Below are 26775 nucleotides of genomic sequence, written 5' to 3' on the forward strand. Positions count from 1 at the left end.
ATGTTTCCCTTGTCAGCTCAGGGATTTGATCTTGCAACCTTTCAGTTACTGCCCCAATGCTCTAACCACTAGGCTACCTGCCACCCCAAATACAATACTAACCTAATTGACAGAGTGAAAAGAAGGAAGCCTGTACAGAATAGAAATATAACAAAATGTGTATCCTGTTGGCAGCATTGCACTAAAGTAATACTGCAAAAAATGTGGCAAAACAAACTTTTTGTCCTGAATACAAAGTGTTATGTTTGGGGCAAATCCAACGCAAAACATTACTGAGTACCACTCTCCCTATTTTCAGGCATAGTGGTTTCTGTATCATGTTATGGGTATGCTTGTAATCGTTAAGGACTGGGGAGTTTTTCAGGATAAAATCTGGTTAAGTCTGCTTTCCACCAGACACTGGGAGACCTTTCAGCAGGTCAATAACCTAAAACACAAATCTGCACTGAAGTTGCTTACCAAGAAGACAGTGAATTTTCGGGAATGGCAGAGTTACAGTTTTGACTTAAATCTACTTGAAAGTCTATGGAAAGACCTGAAAATGGTTGTCTAGCAGTGATCAACAACCAATTTGACAGAGCTTGAAGAATTTTGAAAATAATAATGGGAAAATGTTGCACAATCCAGGTGTAGAAAGCTCTTAGAGACTTACCCAGAAAGACTCACAGCTGTAATTACTGCCAAAAGGTGATTCTAACATGTGTTGACTTAGGGGTGTGAATACTTACAGTATGTAAATGAGATATTTCTGTATTTAATTTTCAATACATTTGCAAAAAGGTCTAAAAACATGTTTTCACTTTGTCAGTATGGGTTATTGTGTGTGAGTGGTGCAGCGGTTTAAGACACTGCATCTCATTGCAGTACCTGGTTCAAATCCAGGCTTCATCGCATCCAGCCATGATTGTGAGTCCAATAGAGCAGCACACAATTAGCCCAGCGTTGTCTGGGTTTGGCTGGGGTAGGCTGTCATTGTAAATAAGAATTTGTTCTTAACTCACTTGACTAGTTAAACAAAGGTAAAAAATGTAATTGGTGAGAAAATTCTGTTTAACCTACAATACAGTTATAATATTCACTGTAGTGTTTGTGCGGACTAACGGCAAATTTTCCATAACCTGTAGGCAGGTCAGACTGGGGTCTGAACACATAGTTCAAAGCTTCTGCTCTTTTTTAGAAGCTGTGGGGAATGCTGTATCTGTACCTACATGCCTACATGGCATGTAGGTTTCACACTTATGGGTTTCGCAAATTGGTATTTCGGGGAGGGGAATGGGCAGGGTATATGCAAATTAAATACGGTAGTATTTATAATAGTTTAAAAAGTGTAGTGTTTTATAGAACTGTGTTTTTATTGCAGACATTACTTTAGTATTTAGTACAGTGTTTTTGTGTGAATATAGTAGTATGTAGTATTCACTATAATAATCTACAGTATTCTACAACATTCTATAGTAAAGTACTACACACCATACTACAGTGTGTAGTATAATATTCTACAGTATACTACGGTTTACTACAGAGTTCTGTAGTAAGTACTGTAGTGTTCTATAGTAAACTGTAGTAGTTTTTCATGTGTGCTTCCTGTCTGTCTAGTGCTCAGAGTCTCTGGGGAAAGCTCTGCTAGAGTACAAAGAAGATGTAAGAGTCCGTGACATATGAATGACATTCAAATGTCATACGAGTTGTACGCTTCCATAGATAACTTGGTATACTGTGATACACAGATCAAACATGGATGGCTCTTACAGACATCTATTTCTAGTGGTATGTGGTCCTAAATGTTTATCCCATACAGATGACTTGGTACATACTGCAATAGAAATGGAAGCCACTGACATGACGGTCACGCTCCAGGTTCTAATTCCAATGTTGCGAGATGTGCAGTGCGACTCCAATAAAGACAACCTGGTACACCCATGATGATTATAGAGGTGGTTATCTGATTAGCTCAGGGTGCAGAACTGGGGGCAGGTTGGCAGCAGTGTTAATGACACACTCAGGACTCAGCTGTGCTCTGCCTGGTGTGAGACACACGCAAATACACACACACGCGCACACACACACACACACACATTCATACACATACACACAAGAATACTGTCTGGGCCCGTGGCCCAGTATAGCACTCTCCTGCGGAGATCACCCATATGTTGGCCACTGTGCAATCTGTGAAAATCTGTCGCTACCCAATGATACACGTACAAGCATGTACTCTACACATAGATCACACTGGAAAACACACACACACACACACACACACACACACACACACACACACACACGCACACACACACACACACACACACACACACACACACACACACACACACACACACACACAGACAGAGCGAGAGAGTACTGTAAGTGTGTACATACTGAGACTCATTTCAATAAAGAGCCCTGGAGAAGCATCTACTGTACCCTAAAACCATGTTGCCACCTAGTGGTTAGAGTGGTTTTCTTCCTTTCTAATGTGCTACGTTGTTGTTTCCCTGTCCTTCTACAGGTGGGACATACAAGGGCTTCTTACACAGTATGTATGGTGTAAAGCACAGTACGGGCCTTTAAAACCCAACTAAAACATTACCTCTCCTGTAACCACTGGGGCTTTACCACAACTCATTCTCCTCATAGGGAAAGAGCCTAAGGGAGTCTGTGTGAAACAATGTGTTAATCAGTGTTTTGAGTACGTTAGCAGAGTGAGAAGAGCAGCCATCATGTTCGGAAAATGACAAGTAGACAGCAGACCCAGTATTGAATTGTAGGGAAAAAAAGACCAGCAGCCCTCCTTGTCTCCTCCAGTTTTTTTCACCTGTCCTATGTTTTCAGATCAGTGCAGATGAAGGAAAGGAGACAAGGACAGGAAGTCTTTTAGAGAACTGAAACACACCCACAGTCATTCATATATACTCCAATGAACAGAAAAGAGTCACAGGCCATGGCCATTTATATATTTTTTATTTCCAGTTGTTTCTGTAAGCCACCCTTTTTAAAACACCAAAATAGTTATATTTCAAAGATAAATTCAATAACAACAACTCAGCTCCCATTGAGTAGCCTATTAGGTACTATTAAGGACAGACAGAGGAACAGAGTGCTGTTTTCAGTTGATATTCACAATATAAATGCTTTTGAAATAGCCATCCAGTCTCCGTTGGGCTCTAGACACCTTAACAAATTGGTCTTAAAAGGAGTTGGATGAATCAGTGGGGCTCTGAGTGCAACATTAAAGCTCCCTTCATCACGAGCCCTTTGCTGCCCCAGCATTCTCACAACATATTGATCTCTTTTAATCAGAATGTTGGAGCTGGCACCCAGTGGGAAAGCTGCCTGACACTCTCACAGCTCTGTAATGATTACCCTGCCCAGTGCCCACCCACCTGGGCTCTTAGATAACTAGGACTGAGCTAGATGTTATTTTTGGGATAAATGTCTGGAGATATTCCCTCTGACAACATGGGATAAAAACCTCTTAGGTCTACAGTTACTGTTATCTTCCTGGTAACCTGGATGACAATCAAAGAATAGTTTGGAATAAACTCCAAACAATTGTTAATCAGACTAGATTTCTTACTTCCTTACGCACAGTTTTAACAATTAGAATGTACTTTGGTAAAAGATCCTGATTGAGATATTGACTTTGAATGCTTTTCTTGTCCTGTACACTGTAGATATTGCCAAGAGGATCTCACTAAACGGGATCCACAGAGAAGAGACAGGCATGGTCATATTCTTGGAACATTTACATCCATATACATTGGTCAATACAGAGCATAGATAGAACATCACATTAATAAACAGTGTCAGATGTTAGTTTTATGTTTTCCATTGAGGAAACACATTAGATGCTATGAAATAGTAGCCATCATTAACTCTATGGCGCATACATACACAAACATTTTCCTTTGACAATATACACTGGTCCCTACAGGAAATCTACATAGTGTTCATTCAACTGATTGGTGTACTGATTAGAATAGCTATTTCACACATACAGTAAACACTCTTTCTACAGATGGTCATGATGAGTGAACCGGGGATGTTGTGCTTCGTGTGCGTTTTACATGGGTTGGCTCATTCAGCTTGTGCTTCGAACATCGGCTATCACCTTGTTACCTCTCTGTCAGATTGGGTTGGTCAGTCCTAGCATATCTCTGTCCAACTGTGTTCTCCATAGGCCAGGTGAATGAAAACCCAGCTTTGGAAGACTGTCAATATGTGCGTCTTTTCAAACCCTCCACCTCTTTTCCCCTTTCAGAGCAAGGGATGGGTTGTTCTCTGGTGAAGTGCGGTTGATGGGTAGGATGGTGTGGTCACGGTAGTAGGGGTGATTGTGGTGGCACGTGGTGCGGAGAGTCTATGATCACATTGACCAGGGCAGTGGTCCGGTCAGGACAGTCTAGCTGGTTTCAGAGAGCATGGCCAGCACTGTGTCGGCCTGTGTAGCTAGCTTGGTGCTGGAGTGACCAGAGAGCTTGGTGAGCGTCTCCTTCAGGTTTAGAGATTCCATTTCTTCCTTCATCATGCCTGAGAGAGTGAGAAAGAAGTAGAGAGAGGACGTGTGTGTGTGTGTGTGTGTGTGTGTGTGTGTGTGTGTGTGTGTGTGTGTGTGTGTGTGTGTGTGTGTGTGTGTGTGTGTGTGTGTGTGTGTGTGTGTGTGTGTGTGTGTGTGTGTGTGTGTGTGTGTGTGTGTGTGGTACCTACTGGAGTTGGCCAGGCTACAGATGAGGCCTAGGGCGCTGAACTTGACCTCCACTGCCCCCACTGGGTCTTCCAGCATCTTCTGCAGTGTAGGCAAGAGCTCTGCCTCCTGGAATGATTCCTGCATGGAGTCTGTAGAACAGCAGGACACACACGCACACACACACGCAAAGAGTGTGTGTTAGTCTCTCATTTACAGTAAGTACATTACGGTATATGTACATTGGTATGCGGGGGCATTAGTATAAACTAAAATAAGCTTACAGTAATTCACCATTGTAAAATATGAGCTGATATTATTACATTAGCAGTATATTATTACATACTGATATAATATATACTGACATTATTACAAATATACACTTAGTATACCAAACTTTAGGAACACCTTCCTAATATTGCCCTCAGAACACCCCCCTTTCGCCCTCAGAACAGCCTCAATTCGTCGGGGCATGGACTCGACAAGGTTGTGTCAAGTTGGCTGAATGTATTTTTGGTGGTGGACCATTCTTGATACACACAGGAAACTGTTGAGCGTGAAAAACCCAGCAGCATTGCAGTTCTTGACACAAACCGGTGCGCCTGGCACTTACTACCATACCCCGTTCAAAGGCACTTAAATCTTCTGTCTTGCCCATTCACCCTCTGAATGGCACATATACACAATCCATGTCTCAATTGTCTCAAGGCTTAAAAATCCTTCTTTAACCTGTCTCCTCCCCTTCATCTACACTGATTGAAGTGGATTTAACAAGTGACATCAATAAAGGATCATAGCTTACACCTGGATTCACCTGGTCAGTCTATGTCTTCATGTTTTGTATACTCAGTGTATTAGTTCTGGTTACTGTCAGTAAACCTGTATCTAGTTATATTATGCTAGTCCAAATGGTAGCTTTAGATGTATTGGTCTTCCCCTCTGAATGCTCTCAAAGGATAGTAGAATCCCTCACCAATGTCAATGGCAGATGCAATCGCCAGGGCAACCAGGGCTTCATTCTGCATGATGACGTGTTCACTGGTTGCCATGGAGATGAGGTGACGCACCCCATCTGCTTTGGTTACAGCGTTGATGACTTCCTGTCAAAGTCAGGAGGGAGAGAATCAGTCTCTAGAAGCGATGGGGATTACGTACTGTATGTATGGTGTGTGTGCGTGCGTGGGTCTGTGTGTGTGTGCACGCGCATGTGTGTGTGTCTCACCGGAGCACGACTGTGTCTAATAAGGGCAGCCAGGAGGCGGTTTGCCTCTCCCCTGACCCCTGCATGGTCCCTTGCCTCACACCACTCCATGACCCTCGCCAACAGAACCTCATCTTTGCCCAGCACTGTAGCTGCCTCCTCTAACAGAGGTCGAAAGGAAGGAGCGGAGGAAGAGAGAGTCGGAGGAAGAGAGAGAGAGGGTGTGAGAGATTGAGTGAAGGGAGAGAGTAGAGATGAGAGAAATATGTTGGGTAGAAAGGGATGATTGAAAGAGAGGGATATAGAGGAGAGAGACAAAAAGAGAAGGGAGGAAAATTAACAACAGAAAGGATCAGAGAGGGTGAGGACATTAGAAGTGTCAAGGAACAGGAGATTGAAGAAGTTAGAAAGAGAACCACAGAGACGGGCAAAGAAACAGAGAGTCAAGATTGAGGTGGGCTGGTGAGCAAAGAAAGCAGGAGTGAGAAAGCAGACTCAAGAGTGGTGATTCCCTTTAGACTAGTGTATTACCTCAGTGGACTCCAGTAATCAAGGGGAGCCACAGTACCCTGCAATTTACCGTGACAGGTCATAGCAGTGCCTGTGGCGGCTTGGTATTTACTCTATTGTTTGGGGCTGAGAACTCCCACAGACAGTGTAAATAGGCTGTGATTCCAACAGTGCCGTTGGACATAGTATAGCATTACAACATCTAATGGAGCTGAATTAACTATCAATTACAGGTGGTTGGTTGTGGGAACAACAGCCCTGTTTCGCACATTTATCACAAATAAAATGACTCCCACCACATACAGTTGCAGCCAAGTGTATTTGCACGCTTGCACGTTTCTTACACAATTCCCTACTTGTTCAAAAAATACTTTGAAATTGAAAAAGGTCTGTCCTTGAGGTTTGATAATGCTGTGTGGTTGCTTTGCTGCCTCTGGCACTACGGGCCTTGAATGTGTGCAAGACATCGTGAAATCTGCATATTACAAAGGTGTCTTGGAGTGCAGCGTTCAACCCAGTGTCCAAAAACTGTGTCTCTTGAGGGTTGTGGGTTTCCCAGCAGGAGAAGAATCCCAAAACACACGTTAAAAAAATCACCCAGATATTGTTCAAGAAGAAACGTTGCACAGTTCTGGAGTGGCCAACGATGAATCCAGATCTGAATCCCATCGAAAACCTATGGAGAGATCTGAAAACAGTTGGTGGAAGGCACACCTCAAACTTTAAAGAATTGGAGCAGTTTGCAGTTGAAGAGTGGGGCAAATTGCCAGTAGAAAGGTGCAGCAAGCTCATTGATGGCTACAAGAAGCGTTTGTCTGCAGTTATCTTGGCCAAAGGCTGTGCAACCAAGTACTAGCTCCGGGTGCCAATCAGTTTGTCAATGCCATTTGTTTTTATTTTCGGAATTAAAATTGTAAAAGTAACGGTGCTACACATAGGATTTTTTTGTAGAATTTTAGCATCGTAATTTTAGAAAATGTCCATAACATATCATTGTACCATCTAAATCACTGTGAAATATATTTTAAATAACAAAAAGTAGTGTTTTTACAGCTTCAAACAGCTGTAAAAACGATATTTTTTGTTATTGAAAATATATTTCACAGCGACTTAGACGGTACAATGACTCCCTACACTATTGTTTTCTCACATAAACTGAAGAATTTTACAGCCAGGAAATGAGTGCAATTTCCACTAGATAAAACAGCCAGAAAGTCAGAACAGTTTTCCCAGTTTATCAACAGATGCCACAAGGGCGGGAAAAATCAATAGGCAAATATCACAGCCAATCACAACACTGGCAGGTAAATAATACTCTGAAACATTATCATTCCACTGTTAGTGGCAGATATTATCAACATTTTCTGAAATTAAAATGCAAAGATTTGTGCAAATCCATTGTGTAGCACCTTTAAGTTTCCCGAAAATAAATCGGTTGTGCAATGTTGAAAATATAATAACAATGTGTGGAGACCAAAAGTATTTTTCCTCAAATTTCTACATATTTTAAAAGAAATAGGGATTTTTTAAAGAAAAGTGCAAGGGTCCCAATATGTTTGGCTGCTACTGTACAATTACCTCTGTACCGGCTAAATGCATTTTGCCTTTATGATTTTAGCTTAATCAGATACAGTATAACCCACACATCTACACTGAGCACACACCCCTCCTCCACCATACACCTTTCCCACTCACCTTGGCCATCCACCATCATGCGCAGGGTGCCCAACAGTTTGAACTGCACTGGGGGCATGTCAGAGCGCAGCAAGGTCCTGATTCTCTCTGTCACCCCGTCCTTCAGCATCCTCACCTTATTAGTGGCTGAAACACCAGGGAGAAGAGGGATCAGAAAGGTCAGAGCTGACAGTTCTGAGAACAGCTTACAAGAGAATACCATTAGTGATTCATTTCACGGTGTCAGTTTGTAATTCAGTGGTGGGGTCAGTCGGGTCGGTGGGGTCAGTGTGAAATGAGTGCAATTTCCACTAGATAAAACAGTGTGTGTGTGTGTGTGTGTGTGTGTGTGTGTGTGTGTGTGTGTGTGTGTGTGTGTGTGTGTGTGTGTGTGTGTGCACGCATGCATGTGTGTATGTGGTTATTCATCCTACTATGCACCTGGGATGGCCAGGTTTCTGAGAGCGCTCAGTCCGGCATGCTGGACGGACACGTCGCCTTCGTCCACATGCTGCTCTAGCAGGGTCAGGATATGTGGAACCACCCCCAGCTCCAACATCTTCACACAGTTACTGTCTGAGAAGGTTGAGAGAGGAAGGGCGATAGAGACAGGGTAGAGAAAAGACAGTAATTGATGAGAAGAGACAGAGAAAAGATACAGAGAGAGAAAGAGGCGATAAGGTAATCAAATATGAAGATAGACAGGGGCTTAGAACATCAGAGACTGGGGAGAATCCATTCTCATGTCAAAACCAAAGCAGGCAATGCAGATGTGTCAATCTGAAGGCATTTTGCCATCTTACCGTTCCTGGCAAAATTGGCGATGGCCAGGGCTCCAGACAGCTGCAGCTGAGTGTTGGAGGACTGCAGCCAGGAGAGCACGTCCTGGTACACCATCCCTGTGCCCTCGCCGAAACACTTCTGCATGGACTCATCTAATGCACCAAAACACAGCACACAGGGAAAGGCAGCACATCAGACTAGTCAACCACCAACCATAATTTTTTTGTGATCAATATTTCATTTTTAATTTTAATTTTATTTATTTCACCTTTATTTAACCAGGTAGGCTAGTTGAGAACAAGTTCTCATTTACAACTGCGACCTGGCCAAGATAAAGCAAAGCAGTGCGACACAAACAACAACACAGAGTTACACATGGAATAAACAAACATACAGTCAATAACACAATAGAAAAAAGTCTATGTACAGTGTGTGCAAATGAAGTAAGATAAGGGAGGTAAGGCAATAAATAGGCCATGGTGGCGAAATAATTACAATTTAGCAATTTAAACACTGGAGTGAAAGATGTGCAGAAGATGAACGTGCAAGTAGAGATACTGGGGTGCAAAGGAGCAAAAAAAAAAAAAATAACAGTATGGGGATGAGGTAGTTGGATGGGCTATTTACAGATGAGCTATGTACAGGTGCAGTGTCCTGTGAGCTGCTCTGACAGCGGCGCTTAAAGTTAGTGAGGGAGATATGAGTCTATTTATCAAATAAATAGAAACAGATAGAAATCATCACATTTTTACTCATAAAAATCAGCTCATGCGATGTGTTGATTATGATGATATGTGTTTATATATATGTGTGTACAGTACCAGTCAAAAGTTTGGACACACCTACACATTCAAGAGTTTTTCTTTATTTTTTACTATTTTCTACATTGTAGAATAATACTGAAGACATCAAAACTATGAAAAAACACACATGGAATAATGTAGTAACCAAATCAAAATATTTTTTATATTTGTGATTCTTCAAAGTAGCCACCCTTTGCCTTGATGACAGCTTTGCATACTCTTGGCATTCTCTCAACCAGCTTCACCTGGAATGCTTTTCCAACAGTCTTGAAGGAGTTCCCACGTATGCTGAGCACTTGTTGGCTGCTTTTCCTTCACTCTGCGGTCCAACTCATTCCAAACCATCTCAACTAGGCTGAGGTCAGGTGATTGTGGAGGCCAGGTCATCTGATGCAGCACTCCATCATTCTCCTTCTTGGTCAAATTGCCCTTACACAGCCTGGAGGTGTGTTGGGTCATTGTCCTGTTGGTAAAACCAATGATAATCCCACTAAGATGGTGCCATCCCAAACCAGATGGGATGGCGTATCGCTGCAGAATGCTGTGGCAGCCATGCTGGTTAAGTGTGCCTTGAATTCTAAGTAAATCACAGACAGTGTCACCAGCAAAGCACCCCCACACCATCACACCTCCTCCTCCATGCTTCACAGTGGGAACCACACACACAGAGATCATCCGTTCACCTACTCTGCGTCTCACAAAGACACGGCGGTTGGAAACAAAAATCTCAAATTTGGACACATCAGAACAAAGGACAGATTTCAACCGGTCAAATGTCCATTGCTTGTGTTTCTTGGCCCAAGAAAATCTCTTCTTATTACTGGTGTCCTTTAGTAGGGATTTATTTGCAGCAATTCAACCATGAATGCCTGATCCACGCAGTCTCCTCTGAACAGTTGATGTTGAGATGTGTCTGTTACTTGAACTCTGTGAAGCTTTTATTTGGGCTGCAATCTCGGAGGCTGATAACTCTAATAAACTTATCCTCTGCAGCAGAGGTCCTCATGAGAGCCAGTTTCATCATAGCACTTGATGGACATTGCTTTAAGACCTTCATGTCTTAAAGCAATGATGGACTGTCGTTTCTCTTTGCTTGTTTGAGCTGTTCTTGCCATAATATGGACTTGGTCTTTTACCAAATAGGGCTATCTTCTTTATACCACCCCTATCTTGTCACAACACAACTGATTGGCTCAGACGCATTAATTAACTTTTAACAAGGCACACCTGTTAATTGAAACGCATTCCAGGTGACTAACTCATGAAGCTGGTTGAGAAATGCCAAGAGTGTGCAAAGCTGTCAAGGCACAGGGTGGCTACTTTGAAGAATCTCAAATATAAAATATATTTTGATTTGTTTAACACTATTATTCTACAATGTAGAAAATAGTAAAAGTAAAGAAAAACCCTTGAATGAGTAGGTGTGTCCAAACTTTTGACTGGTACTGTATATATAAACATGTATTATCATAATCAAAACATCGCATGGCCTGATGTTTATTAGTAAAAATGTGATTCATAGTCAGAGTATCTTTGCTCAATTACATTCGGAATCAAACATCAATCAAATTTAGTAATGTTGTCACACCCTGATCTGTTTCACCTGTCTTGTGCTTGTCGCCACCCCCACCAGGTGCCTCCTATTTTTCATACCTGCGTTTTCTGTTTGTCTGTTGCCAGTTCGTCTTGTCTCATTAAGTCGTCCCAGCGTATTTTCCACACGTTACCTTCTCTCTAGTTCTTGTTTTCTAGTCTTCCCGGTTCGACCTTTCTGCCTGTCCTGACCATGAGCCTGCATGCTGTTCTGTCCCTTTTTGACTCTGCCTTGGACTACGAACCTCTGTCTGCCCTCGACCTATCCTTTGCCTGCCCTTTTGTCATAATAAATATTTTGAGAACCAAACCATCCGCCTCCAATGTCTGCATCTGGGTCATATCCTGTGGTGTGATAGTACGAACTGGCCATGACTGACCGAGCAAACAGACCAGCTCCACAACGCTGTCTCCCTGCAAGGACCCACCATGAGGAGCTACTTCAGAACCTCCTTGAAGGAACGTCATGACCTCAGTAACCTCACTACTAGCGATGCTTCTCCCCAGCCTACCCCGGCTTCCCGAGAACCCCGCTTATGTCCTCCGGAGCGCTATTCTGGAGATCCTGGAACCTGCTGGGAGTTTCTCTCCCAGTGCTCCCTCATCTTTGAGCTACAGCCCTCTTCGTTTCCTTCAGCTTGGTCGAAGACAGCGTATCTTATAACGCTGATGGTACTTCGCTACTTTAGTACTTTGCTACTTTGTCTGCGTCAAGACTACCGCAGTGTGGTAGACTTTTACACGCTGGCCGCCAAGAGTGCCTGGAACCCGGAGTCCCTGTTCAACACCTTCCGTCATTACCCAGGGACCTCGACTCCCTCATAGCCTTGATGATAAGGATCGATGGGCGCGTACGGGAACGCAGGAGGAGGAGGGGGTCTGTTCTCAGCCATACTCGCTCGTCCACAGTTTCTCCCTCGCCTCCGAAGAACCCCGGAAGTCCCCGATGCCGGCATCCCCGAGAAAATCTGAAATCACCCGAGCCCCCTCTGGGATCATCGGGGACTGGTGTCTCGTCTCCTCCTGAGCCCATGCAACTGGACAGGGCTAGATTGTCTCCTAGAGAATGTTTACGCAGGCTGCGCTGCAACAGTTGCCTGTGTTGTGGTACCACAGGACATAACATATCCACCTGTCCAGTAAAAGACCAGGCTCCTCAGTAGGTACGGGTATGCTGGTGGGCCATACAGGGAGTCTCTAAACTCCCATTACCCATAGTCCTCTCCACGCTATCCTGCTGTGGGGTGACAGGTCAAAATCTCTCCGGGTGCTCATTGACTCTGGGGCTGACGAGAGCTTCATGGACGCTACCCTGATATCTGAGCTGGGTATCTCTACTCAACTCCTCTCCATTCCCAAGGACGCCAGAGCTTAGGACGGACGCACCATTGGCAGGGTCACAGACAGTACGGTTTCCATTAACCTGTGAGTGTCGGGTAATCACAGAGAGTCCATACAGTTTCTACTAATTGGATCTCCTCATACACCTGTCGTTTTGGGATTTTCATGGCTCCAGAGGCACAACCCCCTGATTGACTGGGCTACTGGAGCCCGTTTTGCTACACACATCGCCTTAAGGACGTCCTTCTGCGGGCTTGGGAAAAGCTTTGGATCTCTACGCCATTCCTGCTGAGTACCAGGACCTCTGGGAGGTTTTTAACAAGGCTCGCGCCACATCCCTTCCTCTGCATCGACCCTACGATTGCGCTATTGACCTCCTCCCGGGCACCACGCCACCTCGGGGGCAGCCCAGAGACCAAGACCATGGAGGTATGTATACATTGAGGACTCTCTAACTGCCGGGATCATGTGTCCTTCTGCCTCCCCTGCCGGCGCAGGGTTTTTCTTTGTAGAAAAGAATGACAAAACCCTGTGCCGGTGTATCAGCTACCGGGGCCTTAATGACATTTCTGTAAAAAAATTATACCACAGCTTTATTCGGGGCTACAGCACCCTGGCCTCCCTCCTCTCTGCACTCACCTCTCCCCAGTTGCTGACCAGGCATTTCTTGATCTGAAGCACAGCCCCCATCCTCATCCATCCGGACCATCGTCAGTTCGTGGTGGAGGTTGACGCCTCGGACATTGGAGTGGGGGCCGTCCTGTCCCAGCGTTCAGTCCAGGACCAAAAGCTGCATCCCTGCGCTTTCATCTCCCATTGTCTCAATTCCATGCTGGAGGATTGGAGGCACTAGCTTGAAGGGGCGGAACATCCATTCTTAGTGTGGACTGGCCATAAAAATGTGTAATATCTCGGCACCGCCGAGCGCCTCAACTCAAGGCAGGCTCGTTGGAGTCTGTTATTCACTCAATAAAATTTTACCATTGCCTAACCGGATGTTCGTTCCTGATTCGGCCTAGTCCCCGGTCCTGGAATGGGCCTGTCATAACAAATAGTGTCCCCCTGACAAAAAGTGTCCCCCCCTGCATCACAATAGGATTCAATGATTTCTAGCTTCTGTTGCTAGGGCTGTTGCTAGAAATTGCAAAATTCTGACCAGATTACGTAATGAATCAAAGCGTCCGTTGCTATGCTGGTTGGTTGGCTCTATTTTACCTCGTAGTGGTCGCGAAGGAAGGAGGAGGCGAGCAGTTCTAGTTCTATTTCACCTCATAAGCGCTCGCTCAGTCAGCGCAAAATTATTACCTCATAATATCTTTCCAAGAACGATGGTTTTGACTGTGACAACCTGCTGACTACATGCTGCTTCAGAGGACCAAAAAGACTGGAAAGAGAACACTCTTTCTTTACCATATATTTGTCTTTATATAAGAAAATATTGTTAAATAGGAAGAAATAATTTAAGCTGTTTTTAGATTGATGTTGCTAGCTACTGTACTTATTTACCTCAGCCTGCCTAGTCAGCTAGCCAGCTACAGTAACTGTTATTGTAGCTTTCTGTTTGTTGCTACCATGTTGTTGTCATGTTGTGTTGCTACCATGCTGTGTTGTCATGTGTTGCTGCCTTGCTATGTTGTTGTTTTAGGTCTCTCTTTGTATAGTGTTGTGTTGTCTCTCTTGTTGTGATGTGTGTTTTGTCCTATATTTATATTTTGTAACTTTTTCATTTTTAATCCCAGCCCCCGTCCCTGCCTTTTTCCTTTTGGTAGGTCATCATTGTAAATAACAATTTGTTCTTAACTGACTTGCCTAGTTAAATAAAGTTTAAATAAAAAAAATAAAAAAAATACAAAAATTGTATGTAGCTTGCACTTCAATGGCATCCCTCAAAGAGATGTTATGTTATCTTTCCAACCAGGCGAAGTACAATGAAGGCACCACTGATCTCACAAGAAGCGCAAAAGAGAAAGGAAGAAAGTTAGAAAGAAAGGATGAAAGGGAGAGAGAGGTGGGAAGAGAGTGGAAGATGGACAGAGAGAGAGATGGAAAGAGAGATGGAAAGAGAGAAACAGAGAGCGGAAGACAGCAGTGCAAATGTACTTAAACTTCAGTTCAGTATTTCAGCAACTCTTCTCCTCCAACTTGTTAGGCAATCAAATGTACCTACGGGGGAAGGATGGCCAGCCACACAGGTGGGTGATTTTTTACTAAAGTGGAGAAAGAGGCCATGCTAACCGAGATTGATGCTGGCCATTTCGGAGTGAAGTGCGTGAGTGAAGTGCAACATCGACCTATACTCTGACTCGGTGAGTGAGTTTATAAAGAAGTGCATTGGAGATGTTGTACCCACTGTGACTATTAAAACCTACCCTAACCAGAAACCGTGGATGGATGGTGGCATTCGCGCAAAACTGAAAGCGAGAACCATGGAAAGAGGTCTGGAAATATGGCTGAATATCAACAGTGTAGTTATTCCCTCCGCAAGGCAATCAAACAAGCAAAATGCCGGTACACGGACAAGGTGGAGTCGCAATCCAATGGCTCAGACACGAGACGTATGCGGCAGGGTCTACAGGAAATCTCAGACTACAAAAAGAAAACCAGCCACGTCACGGACACTGACGTCACGCTTCCAGACAAACTAAACACCTTCTTTGCCCGCTTTGAGGATTATACAGTGCCACCGTCGCAGCTCGCTAACACGGACTGCGCCCCACCCCCCTCCTTCTCCGTGGCCGACATGAGTAAAACATTTAAATGTGTTAACCCTCGAAAGGCTGCTGGCCCAGTCAGCATCCCTAGCCGCGTCCTCAGAGCATGCACAGACCAGATGGCTGGTGTGTTTACGGACATATTCAATCACCCCCTATCCCAGTCTGTTGTCCCCACATGCTTAAAGATGGCTACCATTGTTCATGTACCCAAGAAGGCAAAGATAACAGAACTAAATGACTACCGCCCCATAGCACTCACTTCTGTCATCATGAAGTGCTTTGAGAGGCTAGTCAAGGATCATATCACCTACACCTTACCGGCCACCCTAGACCCACTTCAGTTTGCATACCGCCCCAACAGGTCCACAGACGACGCAATCGCCATCACACTGCACACTGCTCTATCCCATCTGGACAAAAATAATACCTATGTAAGAACGCTGTTCATTGACTACAGCTCAGCATTCAACACCATACTACCCTCCAAGCTCATCATCAAGCTGGAGGCCCTGGGTCTCAACCCCGCCCTGTGCAATTGGGTCCTGGACTTTCTGACGGGCCGCCCCCAGGTGGTGAAGGTAGGAAACAACATCACCACTTTGCTGACCCTTAACACTGGGGCCCCACAAGGGTGCGTTCTCAGCCCTCTCCTGTACTCCCTGTTCACCCACGACCGCATGGCCATGCACGCCTCCAACTCAATCATCAAGTTTGCAGATGACACAACAGTAGTGGGCTTGATTACCAACAACGATGAGACAGCCTACAGGGAGGAGGTGAGGGCACTCGGAGTGTGGTGTCAGGAAAACAACCTCTCACTCAACGACAACAAAACAAAGGAGATGATTGTGGACATCAGGAAACAGCAGAGGGAGCACCCCCCTATCCACATCGATGGGACAGCAGTGGAGAAGGTGGAAAGTTTTAAGTTCTTATGAGCACACATCACAGACAAAAACAGCTTCTATCTCAAGGCCATCATACTGCTAAACAGCAATCACTAACTCAGAGAGGCTGCTGCCTACATTGAGACCCAATCACTGGCCACTTTAATAAATTGATCACTCGTCACTTTAAACAATGTCACTTTAAATAATGCCACTTTAATAATGTTTACATATCTTACATTACTCATATCACATGTTGTCACGACTCCTACCGAAGGTGGCTCCCCTTCCTGTTCGGGTGGCGCTCGGCGGTCGTCGTCACCGGCCTACTAGCTGCTACTGATCTTTTCCTCCCCCTCCTTGTCTGTTTATTAGTTACACCTGTTTTAGTTAGGTTAATTAGTTGGGCTTTATTATCCAGCCGGCCCGCCTGCTGGGTGTGCGGGATTGTTTTATGTGTACTCGTGTACACGCCTGTAAGTCACGGTTGTTCGTGTACGTGAGTTATTGTGTTGTTTTGAGTGGCGTCGTTTTCACCTGTGTGGTGAATAAAGAAGTAGCGCTACTCTGAACTCTCTGTCTCCTGCGTCTGACTTCTTCCTCCACTACACCCCGGGCATTACACATGTACAGTACATACTGTATTTTATACCATCTATTGCACCTTGCTTATGTCACTCGGGCCATCGCTCATCCATATACTTATGTACATACTCTTATGTACATACTCTCATTTACCCCTTTAGATTTGTGTGTATTAACATCTGCTAACCATGTGTATGTGACCAATAAAATAAAATTTTATTTGATTGCCTAAATCAACCTACGTTTTTTCTGACGGGGAATTGCCAAGGAGGTGGACAGCTGGGCAAGTGAAATAACCTTTTGTTTATCAATCACATTCTATTATATCTGAAATTATTATGATTTCAATTAATGTCATCAGAGAGCACGCAATGTTTCAAATTGTCACTTTATGCTTAAAGGTTAGTACCCTGTCTAGCCTGACAGAAGTTTGAGAGGGTGAAGACTGTGGCGCCGGAGTTGAAGCCCATCAAAGTTGTTTCATCATGGCACTTGATCGGTAAGCGTCCCAATTCAAATCTTGTTCTGATAAGTTGTTTTGTATTGGTTTCTTTATTTGACCACAGCAGAGTTCAGTATTATAGAATGTGTGTATGTGTGTCTCAGTATCCTTACAAATATGAAAATCTGCATACTGTATGACACAGATACAGGTAAGCATAAAGTAATCTTCTCTCTAACACTTTAAATGTTTGGGGTGGACCTCATCGGACCCTTCACGAAATCCAGGAAATGTCAACAACTGACGGCGAATGATCACTTTACCAAGTGGGTGGAGGCAATAACCATTAAGGTCAGTAAAGGAAGAGTACGCGCTTAACTCTAAATTCCCTTCTGTAACCGATTAAAAAGGGTGTTTGTAACCAAAAATAGATTTTAGTTTTGTATGATACCCATCAAGAACGAGACTGGCGAGGCCACCTCCAAGGCGATGAAGGACATCTTCAACACCCACGTTTCTCCTGAGGTCATCTTGAGTGACCGAGGTCATGAACACTGGAACAAGGTACGGATGTTATTGGTTGTATTCTGCCACTAATGGTTTGTTTTATTTATTTTTTACAATTTGCTTTTGTTTTTCCATGGTACATAATCAAACATATTTTAATATCTTACATTGTCAATAGATATCACTTTCCTACCCCCTCCTCCAGGTTTGGTGAATGGACCAACCAGACCCTTAAGACTGCCATGGGCAAGTCCCTTGATTGGTACCAGGAAAGGTGGGAGAACAACCTGAAGGTAATTCTCTTTGCACACAACAGCAGCACACAGGCCTACACCGAGTACGGACGGGAGCTGCAGCTGTTGACTGAGGTAAACAATGCAATTGTATATACAATTATTGCATATACTGTAGTCTTTCAAATTTGTGTTTGTCTATTGCTATTTTTGTATAACGTACTTTAAGATCACTGAAACCCCACTTGATGTGGTGGAAGTTGTCGAAACAGATCAGAATGCCTTCGAGGACTACCTTCAGGCACGGACTGAGAAGGATGTGGCGGTTCTTGACTGGGTAAAATGATTGTCCGCTGTTGATTTATTTTCTGGCCCTCCAAGAGATATGTAAGAAATGTATTTGTAATATGAAATATAATTGCATTTATTCCTGTTAACATCGACAAGGCGCAGGTTAAACAGAAGGAGTGCTACAGAAGCAGAATCAAGAAGGGGACCAAGTGCTACGACAACCGGGCGAATTACTTGGTTTGGAAGAAGGTACTAAAGGAAGGCGAGACCTAGGAAACCTCGCTGCTTTTTCGGTCCTAGCTGGTCACACCATCTGTTAAGGTGAATATAAAAAATTACAGATAATAACTATTTGCATTTGCACACAAAATAACCCGAAGCTAGTTTTAGTTTCCCTAACACTGATCTTTTTCTCTTTGTCTTCCTAGGGTTACCTTGGTGGAAGCCAATAATCTTTTCCGGTTGGACAGTCGACCACTGAAAGCACTGATGCACTAGACTTCGGTGAAGCCCAATAGACAAAGTATGTTAAGCTTTGGTTGACATTTGCGAAAGCAAGAAATGGTAGTTATGCTGAGCTTATCAAAATGTACCTCTTCAATTTACCTCTCCAAATGACCTTGGGACCATCGTCTGTCATTAGGTCATCACAATGTTGATATAGCAACGGACGTTTATTGAATCCCATTGTGACGCAGAGGGGGACACTTTTTGGCCGGGGGACATTATTTGGCATGACAGGCCCATTCCTCAAAACTCACCTGTCATCCCGGCTCAAGTCGGACCCTGGCTTTCATCCGCCAACGTTTTTGGTGGCCCACCATGGTTCCGGACATCTCTGTATTCGTCGCCGCCTGCACTGTGTGCGCACAGAACAAGACTCCGCAGCAAGCTCTGGCTGGCCTCCTTCAACCACTCCCTGTTCCTCATTGCCCCTGGTCCCATATATCCCTGGACTTTGTCACCGGTCTCCCTCCGTCAGATGGCAGCCCCACTGTGGTAGATAGGTTTTCCAAAACTGCACATTTGATTCCCCTTCCCAAGTTACCCTCAGCCAAGGAGACGGCCAAGCTTATGGTGCAGCATGTCTTCCCGGATCCATAGACTTCCGGTCGACATTGTCTCCGATCGGGGTCCTAAGTTCTCGTCCAGGTTCTGGAAGGCATTCTGCACCCTCATTGGGTCATCGGCCAGCCTGTCCTCCGGGTTTTATCCTCAGTCCAACGGCCAATCGGAGCGAGCCAATCAGTACCTGGAGACTACTCTTCCCTGCCTCGTCTCTGCCAACCCCACCACCTGGAGTTCACCCGCAACTCCCTTCCCTGCTCGGCCACTGGACTCTCGCCCTTCGAGCATTCCTTGGGCTACCAGCCCGTGCTCTTCCCTGAGAAAGAGGTCAGCTGTCCGTGTACCTGGAAGAGAGCCTGGTCCACTCTTCTTAAGACCACCTCTAGGTATCGGCGACAGGAGGATCGCCACCGGACCCCAGCTCACCGCTATCGGCCCAGACAGAGGGTATGGCTGTCGTCCCGTGATTGCCCCTACGGGTGGAGTCTGGAAAACTTTTCCCTCTGCTGTTTGTCTTCTGTTGCCCCGTACCCTCTGTATACATCCCACTTTCCATGGGTCTAAGATTAAACCTTTGTCTCACAGCCCTTTGTCTCCTGTTTCCAGTTCGTCTTGTCTTGTCTCTTCAAATGTCCCAGCATGTTTTCCGTATGTTACCTTCTCTCTTGTTCTTGTTTTATAGTCTTCCTGGTTCTGACCTTTCTGCCTGCCCTGACCCTCTGTCCCTTTTTGACTCTGCTTTGGACTACGAATCTCTGCCTGCCCTTTTGCCTGCCCCTTTGTCATAATAAATATTTTGAGAACTAAACCATCCACCTCCTGTGTCTGCATCTGGGTCATATTCTGAGTCGTGAGAGATGTGAGCTGATAGACAGTGAAATGGTGTGGTTGTGTGAGTGAGGCATGGACACAGAGGGTTAGGTTGAAGGGGAGGATAGTAAAGGGGTTCTGGTGCCTTCAGGTCAGTTTGAGTTCCTTACCTCCCAGCAGGAGAGACACGATGAGGTTGGAGCCGATCTTGATGCTGCAGAGATCATGGGGGTCAGAGCCACCCTGTAGACCTCGAATCATCTCAGACAGAGCCTTAGGCACCCCCGACTCCACAAACTGCAGCTTTAGCACGTCTGACAACAGCAGCACAGGAGGGGTGTGTTAGTCTGAGCACACATTCTTTCAACCCTTCATGTGAAAAGCATAAACCCCATACAGCCTATTTCATCTCACGTGTCTCTGTATAAATTATATTTTAGGCCCTTGTCCAGACTCACCACTCTCTCCCAGTGATCCCAGAACCTCCAGTATGATGTGTCTTCTCTCTGCGTCAGGAGCCCGTTTCAGCTGGGCTGTCAGCACCTCTGCCACGCCCACCTCTACCAGCGCCTCCCGCGCCGTGTCTGCAGGGATCAGAGGCCAAACGTTTTTGTCTAAACCTTTATCTAACCAGGTCTTTCTGTTATGAAACAATTCTCATTCACAGATAAGATGTGAGGAACACAATATCAACTGGTTCAAGTCAGTATACAGTGTACAGTCTCCAAAACAAATGAGTCATTCCTCGTCTCTGTGACCCTCTAAAGTTCCTCTGGTGGTCCTCACCCATGTCGGCCAGGTTACAGAGGGCCAGCAGACACACGTTGACCAGTGGGTCATTCTCTGGATACTCCCTCATGATGGCCACCAGCCTGGGGATCACCCCACTCTGCACCAGCTGATCCTGCTGGGCCGCTGAGAGAGGGAGGAGGAGAGAGAATACAGGAAGGGAAAGAAGGAGGGAAAGTCTAATGGATTGAGACTGAGATAAATAGAAATAGAGAGGTGGAGGCACACACATCCACACACACGGAATTCACCAGGACAAGCATTGCGTGCTAAGATTGCAGATGAATTTAATAGGGTAAAATTCATCCTGTCACTGCAGGTAGAGCCTGATTCCCTGTGGGAAGGCCCCGGCCTGCTAGAGTCAGTCCCACTCACTGTTGTCGAAGCAGATGCGTCCGATGGCTCTTCCAGTGTGGAGCAACAGTTCCTCATCTGCACTGTTCAGCAGGGGCACCAGAACCTTCACTAGCCCCGCCTCAATGCACGTGTCCCTCACGGCCGCTTTAACACAGGGACAGAATTTCATCAATCTCTGATTCTACCCACAGTGAGCCTATGGCATTGGACTGGATTTTGGCAGATGTAAATGACAATTACTCTAAGCGCTGTCAATGAGTGATAACCAAAACCACCCCCTCGTTTTTGGTTTAGGGGGTGGTTAGTACTGAATGCAAATAACTGAGTGGCAGAGGTGCTTTAAGCATAGCACAGAATAATGCATAGAATAAATAACAATGTATAGTGATGAAGGACAGGGCACATCAGTAACAGATATTATGCATCGATCCAGTATCATCTACATAAAGTTAGAATGTGTCAACATCAAATGTGTCAACATCCATAGCAAAATCAACTTATTTTATTTTAATCAGTGAGTCTTTCTAACACAGTATGAGTCAGAGTAGTAGTGATTAAGGCCTTGGTTCTCTACATTAAACTCAGATTGCAGGCTGGTCTCAGACTAGACGTAACATAGTAAATGAAAATCTGTGACACTAAAATTAGTATGATATGTTACGTTTGGTATGGTTACATAAAACAGAAGGTTACTTAAGGCAAAAACTAAAGTAGCATTGTTGGTCGGGGTGGGTGTATAACGCAAACGTCTAGCAACCCGAAGGTTGCGTCTTCTAATCTCATCACGGACAACTTTAGCATTTTAGCTACTTAGCATGTTAACTAAGCCTAACCTTAACCCTTTAACCTAACTCCCAACTCTAACCTTAACCCTAACCTTAACCCTAACCCCTAACGTTAGCGTTAGCCACCTAGCCACCTAGCTAATGTTAGCCACAACAAATTGGAATTTGTAACATATCATACGTATTGCAAATTCGTAACTATTGTACAAATTGCAGTTTGTATCATATCATATGAATTGTAATACGTAACATATCATACGAAATGGATGATGGACATCGACAAATTAATGCATACCATACCAAACCTAACATACAGTATCATACTAATTCGAGTTTTCTGGATTTCCGTTTACTATGTTACGTTTACCCCTGAGTCCAGGTTGCAGATTGGTATTCATGCCCCATACCCCCTGTCCCTTTGTCTACAGTAGTAAGGGGGCATCTAATCTCACCTTCCCTGGCCATTTCTGCCACCACCAGTGCCACCTGGTTGGTGAGGAGACTCTTCTTCCTGAGGGACTGGGCCAGGATGGGAACGATACCACTGGAGGCAATCTCCACTGCGGCACCCTTCTCTGGGGACAGATAACACATACTTATATGGCAACTACCCATGGGCATGGATATAGAATAGAATGGAATATAACTGAGGATGGAAAATTACCATTGGCTCCATAGTAACAGAAATATCTTTATTGACCTATAGACAACTTGCTAATTGTTAACCAGAAATGAGTTCTGACACAAAACTCTTGCTAATGTACTGTAAGTGTCCCAGCAGTAGATATAATTCAATTTCCTGTCAATCTTCTCTGTGTTGAGATTGATCAGGATCACTGGGTGCAGAGGTTGTCTTAGGCCTTCCTCTTTCTACTCCTGTTTCCGATTAACAGTGACTCTAACCCCTCTGTAATGTCAGGAGACCAGAGAGAGAGACTAAAATAGAATCCTCCTCTGTTGAGCTTGGGAGGCAGATTCATTGTCATTAAAGCAGCAACGTGCAATAGACACAGAGGAAGACCTGATATTAGCATTTCCCCTTTCAAAGAATGACACAACAGCCAAGGAGGCAGGTCAGGTTGTCAGGCTACGCTGCGCTGCTATGGTAACGTCCCCTTGCCCGTTTTTGAGGGGAACCAAATTTAGCTGCCCGTGCACAGTGCAACCTCAGATAAACTGGATATTTGCTGGAGCAGAGAGAGAGAGAGAGCTGGAGAATAACCTGAACTGTCCCTATCACTTGAACTGTCCTGACCCCCCCCCCCCCCCCCCCCCCCACAGCACTGTGATATTTTAGCCTGGTCTCATAGACTAGACGTAACATAGTAAAAGTACATACGGGTACTAAAAAAAAAAAAAAAAAGTACTAACTCTCAAGTTAGTATGATATGTTATGTTTGGTATGGTTACATAAGACCAAAGGTTCCTTAAGGCAAAACAGAAAGTAGGGTGGTTGGTCGGGGTGGATGGGTAGGCGTATAATGCAAACGTCTATCAACCCAAAGGTTGCATGTTCGAATCTCATCACGGACAACTTTAGCATTTTAGCTAATTATCAACTTTGCATCTACTTGCTACTTTTTAGCTACTTTGCAACTAATTAGCATGTTAACTAACCCTTCCACTAATCCTAACCTTCCACTTTAATTTAACGTTAACCCCTAGCTAACGTTTGCCACCTAGCTAACGTTAGTGTTAGTCACCTAGCCACCTAGCTAACGTTAGTTACAACAAATTGGAATTCATAACATATATATTTAGCAAATTCTTAACATAGTGTACACATTTTTATTCATTACATATTGTACGAATTGCAATTTGTAACATATCATACGAATTGTAATTTATAACACATCACAGGAAATTGATGATGGATATCCACAAATTAATACATACCATACAAAACGTAACATACAAAACGTAACATATCATACGAAATGGAGTGTCCTGGATTTATGTTTACTATGTTAAGTCTACCCCTGAGTCCAGGTTGGATACAGAGGAGAAACAGCAGAGGTGTTCTGAACACTCCTGCAACACTCTCACATTGAAGCAGTCTTTTAAAAGCTGAAGATTTGGGCTAAGACCACGACAGGCATCCAAAATCTCAAAAAAAGAGAAACTCAAAAAAGGGGGGAAGGACAGATTCCAAAACAACCTGATGAATAACGTTGAGATAATTTAAGCTGAAACGATAGATCCGCATTGCTACTATAGTTTCTAGAAGCTATGGCCTTGCTTGCCATGGCCAAAGCAATGCCATAAAAGCTGACTGATGGGAACGGGCAGGAGTGAGATTGATGAATCAGAGGTCAGTGTCTACTGCAAATGTGTGTGTAGACTCACTCTTCTCCAGTAGCACAGCCAGCAGGGTTAGGGTTAGGGTCAGGGTTAGGGTTAGGGTTAACCCTAAGCCTACTGTAGATGTGTGTGTAGACTCACTCTTCTCCAGTAGCACAGCCAGCAGGGTTAGGGTTAGGGTTAGGGTCAGGGTTAGGGTTAGGGTTAACCCTAAGCCTACTGTAGATGTGTGTGTAGACTCACTCTTCTCCAGTAGTACAGTCAGCAGGGTGTCCAGATGAGGCTTCAGCTCCTGCTCTACCAACTCGGTGCTCACACTGATGGCATTCAGTGCCTCAGTCAGGGAGTCTGCAACATACACATACACACATGCACCAAGCGCACACACACACAAGCACACAACAAGCACACACACACAAGCACACAACAAGCACACACACACACAAGCACACAACAAGCACACACACACACACACACACACACACACACACACACACACACACACAAGCACACAACAAGCACACACACACACACACACACACACACACACACACACACACACACACACACACACACACACACACACACACACACACACACACACACACACACACACACACACACACACACACACACACAGGATTAGAGACACATCATGTATTAGTCATATCCTCCTGTAGAACAACTACCTTGCTCACATATACAACAAAATATTCATGTACAAATAATACATGCTGGTAACCGTACATCCTGATGCTGTATAAACATCCACACTGCAACTCCTCATGAACCTTCAGGATCTTCCAATCTCATAGTGGCTTGCCAATGCACATACATGTCAAATGTATTGCACTTGTTAATGTTGGTGCAATTAATCCAAGCCAAATACATTGGCACATAGAGTATAGGACCAGAGTGATATGAATATATGAATACACAGGCAAAGAGGTCAAGTTCCATCATGGATTATACATCAGAGACAGCGAAGGGGTGGCTGGCAATGGTATCCCCCATGCCAGAGGCTAGGAGTAGAAGGGAGAGAGGTGCCTCTGTCCCCTCCAGCTAGGAAATATCGGACTGCTTGGTGCGTGACGCTGTCTTGTCACATCCCATACTTTCCTGCTTGATGATGTTGTTGTGACAGGGGACACTGTGTGCGTGTGTGAGTGCATGCGTGTTTGGGGGACGGTCTCCCCGTTCAGGCTCTCCATTGGTCTCCCTCCATATAGACAAATGAAAGAGTTATCATACAGTATATACATTACTTATATATATTAAAATATTTGATTGTGTAAGGAGCCAAGTATCTTATTGATCACTATAATCTTGGCCTTAAATTACTTTACAACTTCATTGAACCTATCTGAAAATAAAGCGATATGAACAAAAAAAGAGCAGAGAACCGTTGACTTGAGCGCAGAGAGAAAGAGAGAGTAAAGCAGAGCTTAGTCAATGTGTGGGTGTGACAGTTAGCTGTCCTCTGTGCTGTGTCGTCAACACATACTTTCTAAGCAGAGCCACAGACAGAGAGTAATCACCTTGGCTAATCCCTGGTAAGCAGTGGGAAAATAGAACCTACAGTAGGGGGCTATCAGGGTTATATATAGGCCCGGGACGATACCAGAATCGCAATACTCGTCATTATCGTGGCAAGGAAACTAAACTTATTTCGTAAAACAGCCCTAATGTTGGAAACAATCATCCAGAGTCCCATTTATTTCATTTCCAAGCTAGAGCACACACTATTTTACATACAGCAGGTTTTTAAAGGACCAAAGACTTTGGTCTGCTTCGTGTTTTTATTTTTGCCATGGAAAAAAACATGACGATACTGGTATCGTTACAGCGATACCTAGTAAATACACAGAGTCAAGTACCACACAGATCCCAATTTCACAGTTTCCGCTTGTCATTCAGTGTGTGTGTGCATGAGTGCGTGTGTGCATATGTGTGAGAGCGTCTAGGGAAATGCTGCGTACAGCAGAGTTAATCTGTTCCACTGAGATAGATATAGGGACCCCCCCATGGTCATTATTACCACTGACATACCACAAACGAGGTGCTTCCTTTAGGTATCTCCAGCCCTCCCATCTCTCTCTCTTTCTCCCCTCCTCTCCTTGTCTTCCAGGGTTGCTTCAGAGACATCCCGCTGTGCCCTGTCTCTGTCCCACAATGTTTACCTGGGCCTGTAATGTCAGCCCATATTACTATGACCTTTAAACACAAGACAGGGAACTAAAACAGACAGGCTGATTGTCTCTTGGAATCTGAGCTACATCCTTGTTGATTCCCACTGTACTGTACATCCCCTGCTCCAAATATTGGCAATGCCTCCACTGCTACACTCACTCATTGGCATGCACACGCTGTAACGGAGGTTTTCAGAAAGGGTTTTTCTACTCACCCACGTCGGCCAT

General features: G+C 44.6%; 1 protein-coding gene across 1 annotated transcript; it reads right to left on the reverse strand.

Annotated features, from left to right (window-relative positions):
* Nucleotides 1-4402: 4402 nt before the first annotated feature.
* si:dkey-191g9.5 (rap1 GTPase-GDP dissociation stimulator 1) lies at nt 4403-26775 on the reverse strand. Its single transcript, XM_038990808.1, has 14 exons — nt 26763-26775; nt 24602-24706; nt 22510-22632; nt 21291-21416; nt 20913-21041; nt 20585-20710; nt 20297-20440; nt 8873-9004; nt 8511-8645; nt 8091-8216; nt 5907-6046; nt 5658-5784; nt 4708-4836; nt 4403-4530 (listed from the first exon to the last, which is right to left on the reverse strand). The coding sequence occupies exons 1-14, from the start codon at nt 26773-26775 to the stop codon at nt 4403-4405; spliced, it is 1683 nt and encodes a 560-aa protein (XP_038846736.1).

This window comes from Salvelinus namaycush, chromosome 4 (genome assembly GCF_016432855.1).
Source record: "Salvelinus namaycush isolate Seneca chromosome 4, SaNama_1.0, whole genome shotgun sequence".
Taxonomy (NCBI): domain Eukaryota; kingdom Metazoa; phylum Chordata; class Actinopteri; order Salmoniformes; family Salmonidae; genus Salvelinus; species Salvelinus namaycush.

Bases quoted from the DNA above. Each gene is read 5' to 3' on its own strand.
- si:dkey-191g9.5 (XM_038990808.1), bottom strand. The intron at 22,633-24,601 runs GTGAGTCTACAC...ATCTGTCCCCAG, and splicing joins GACTGTACTACTGGAGAAGA to AGAAGGGTGCCGCAGTGGAG. The intron at 9,005-20,296 runs GTAAGGAACTCA...TTGGTGCATTAG, and splicing joins CGTGTCTCTCCTGCTGGGAG to ATGAGTCCATGCAGAAGTGT.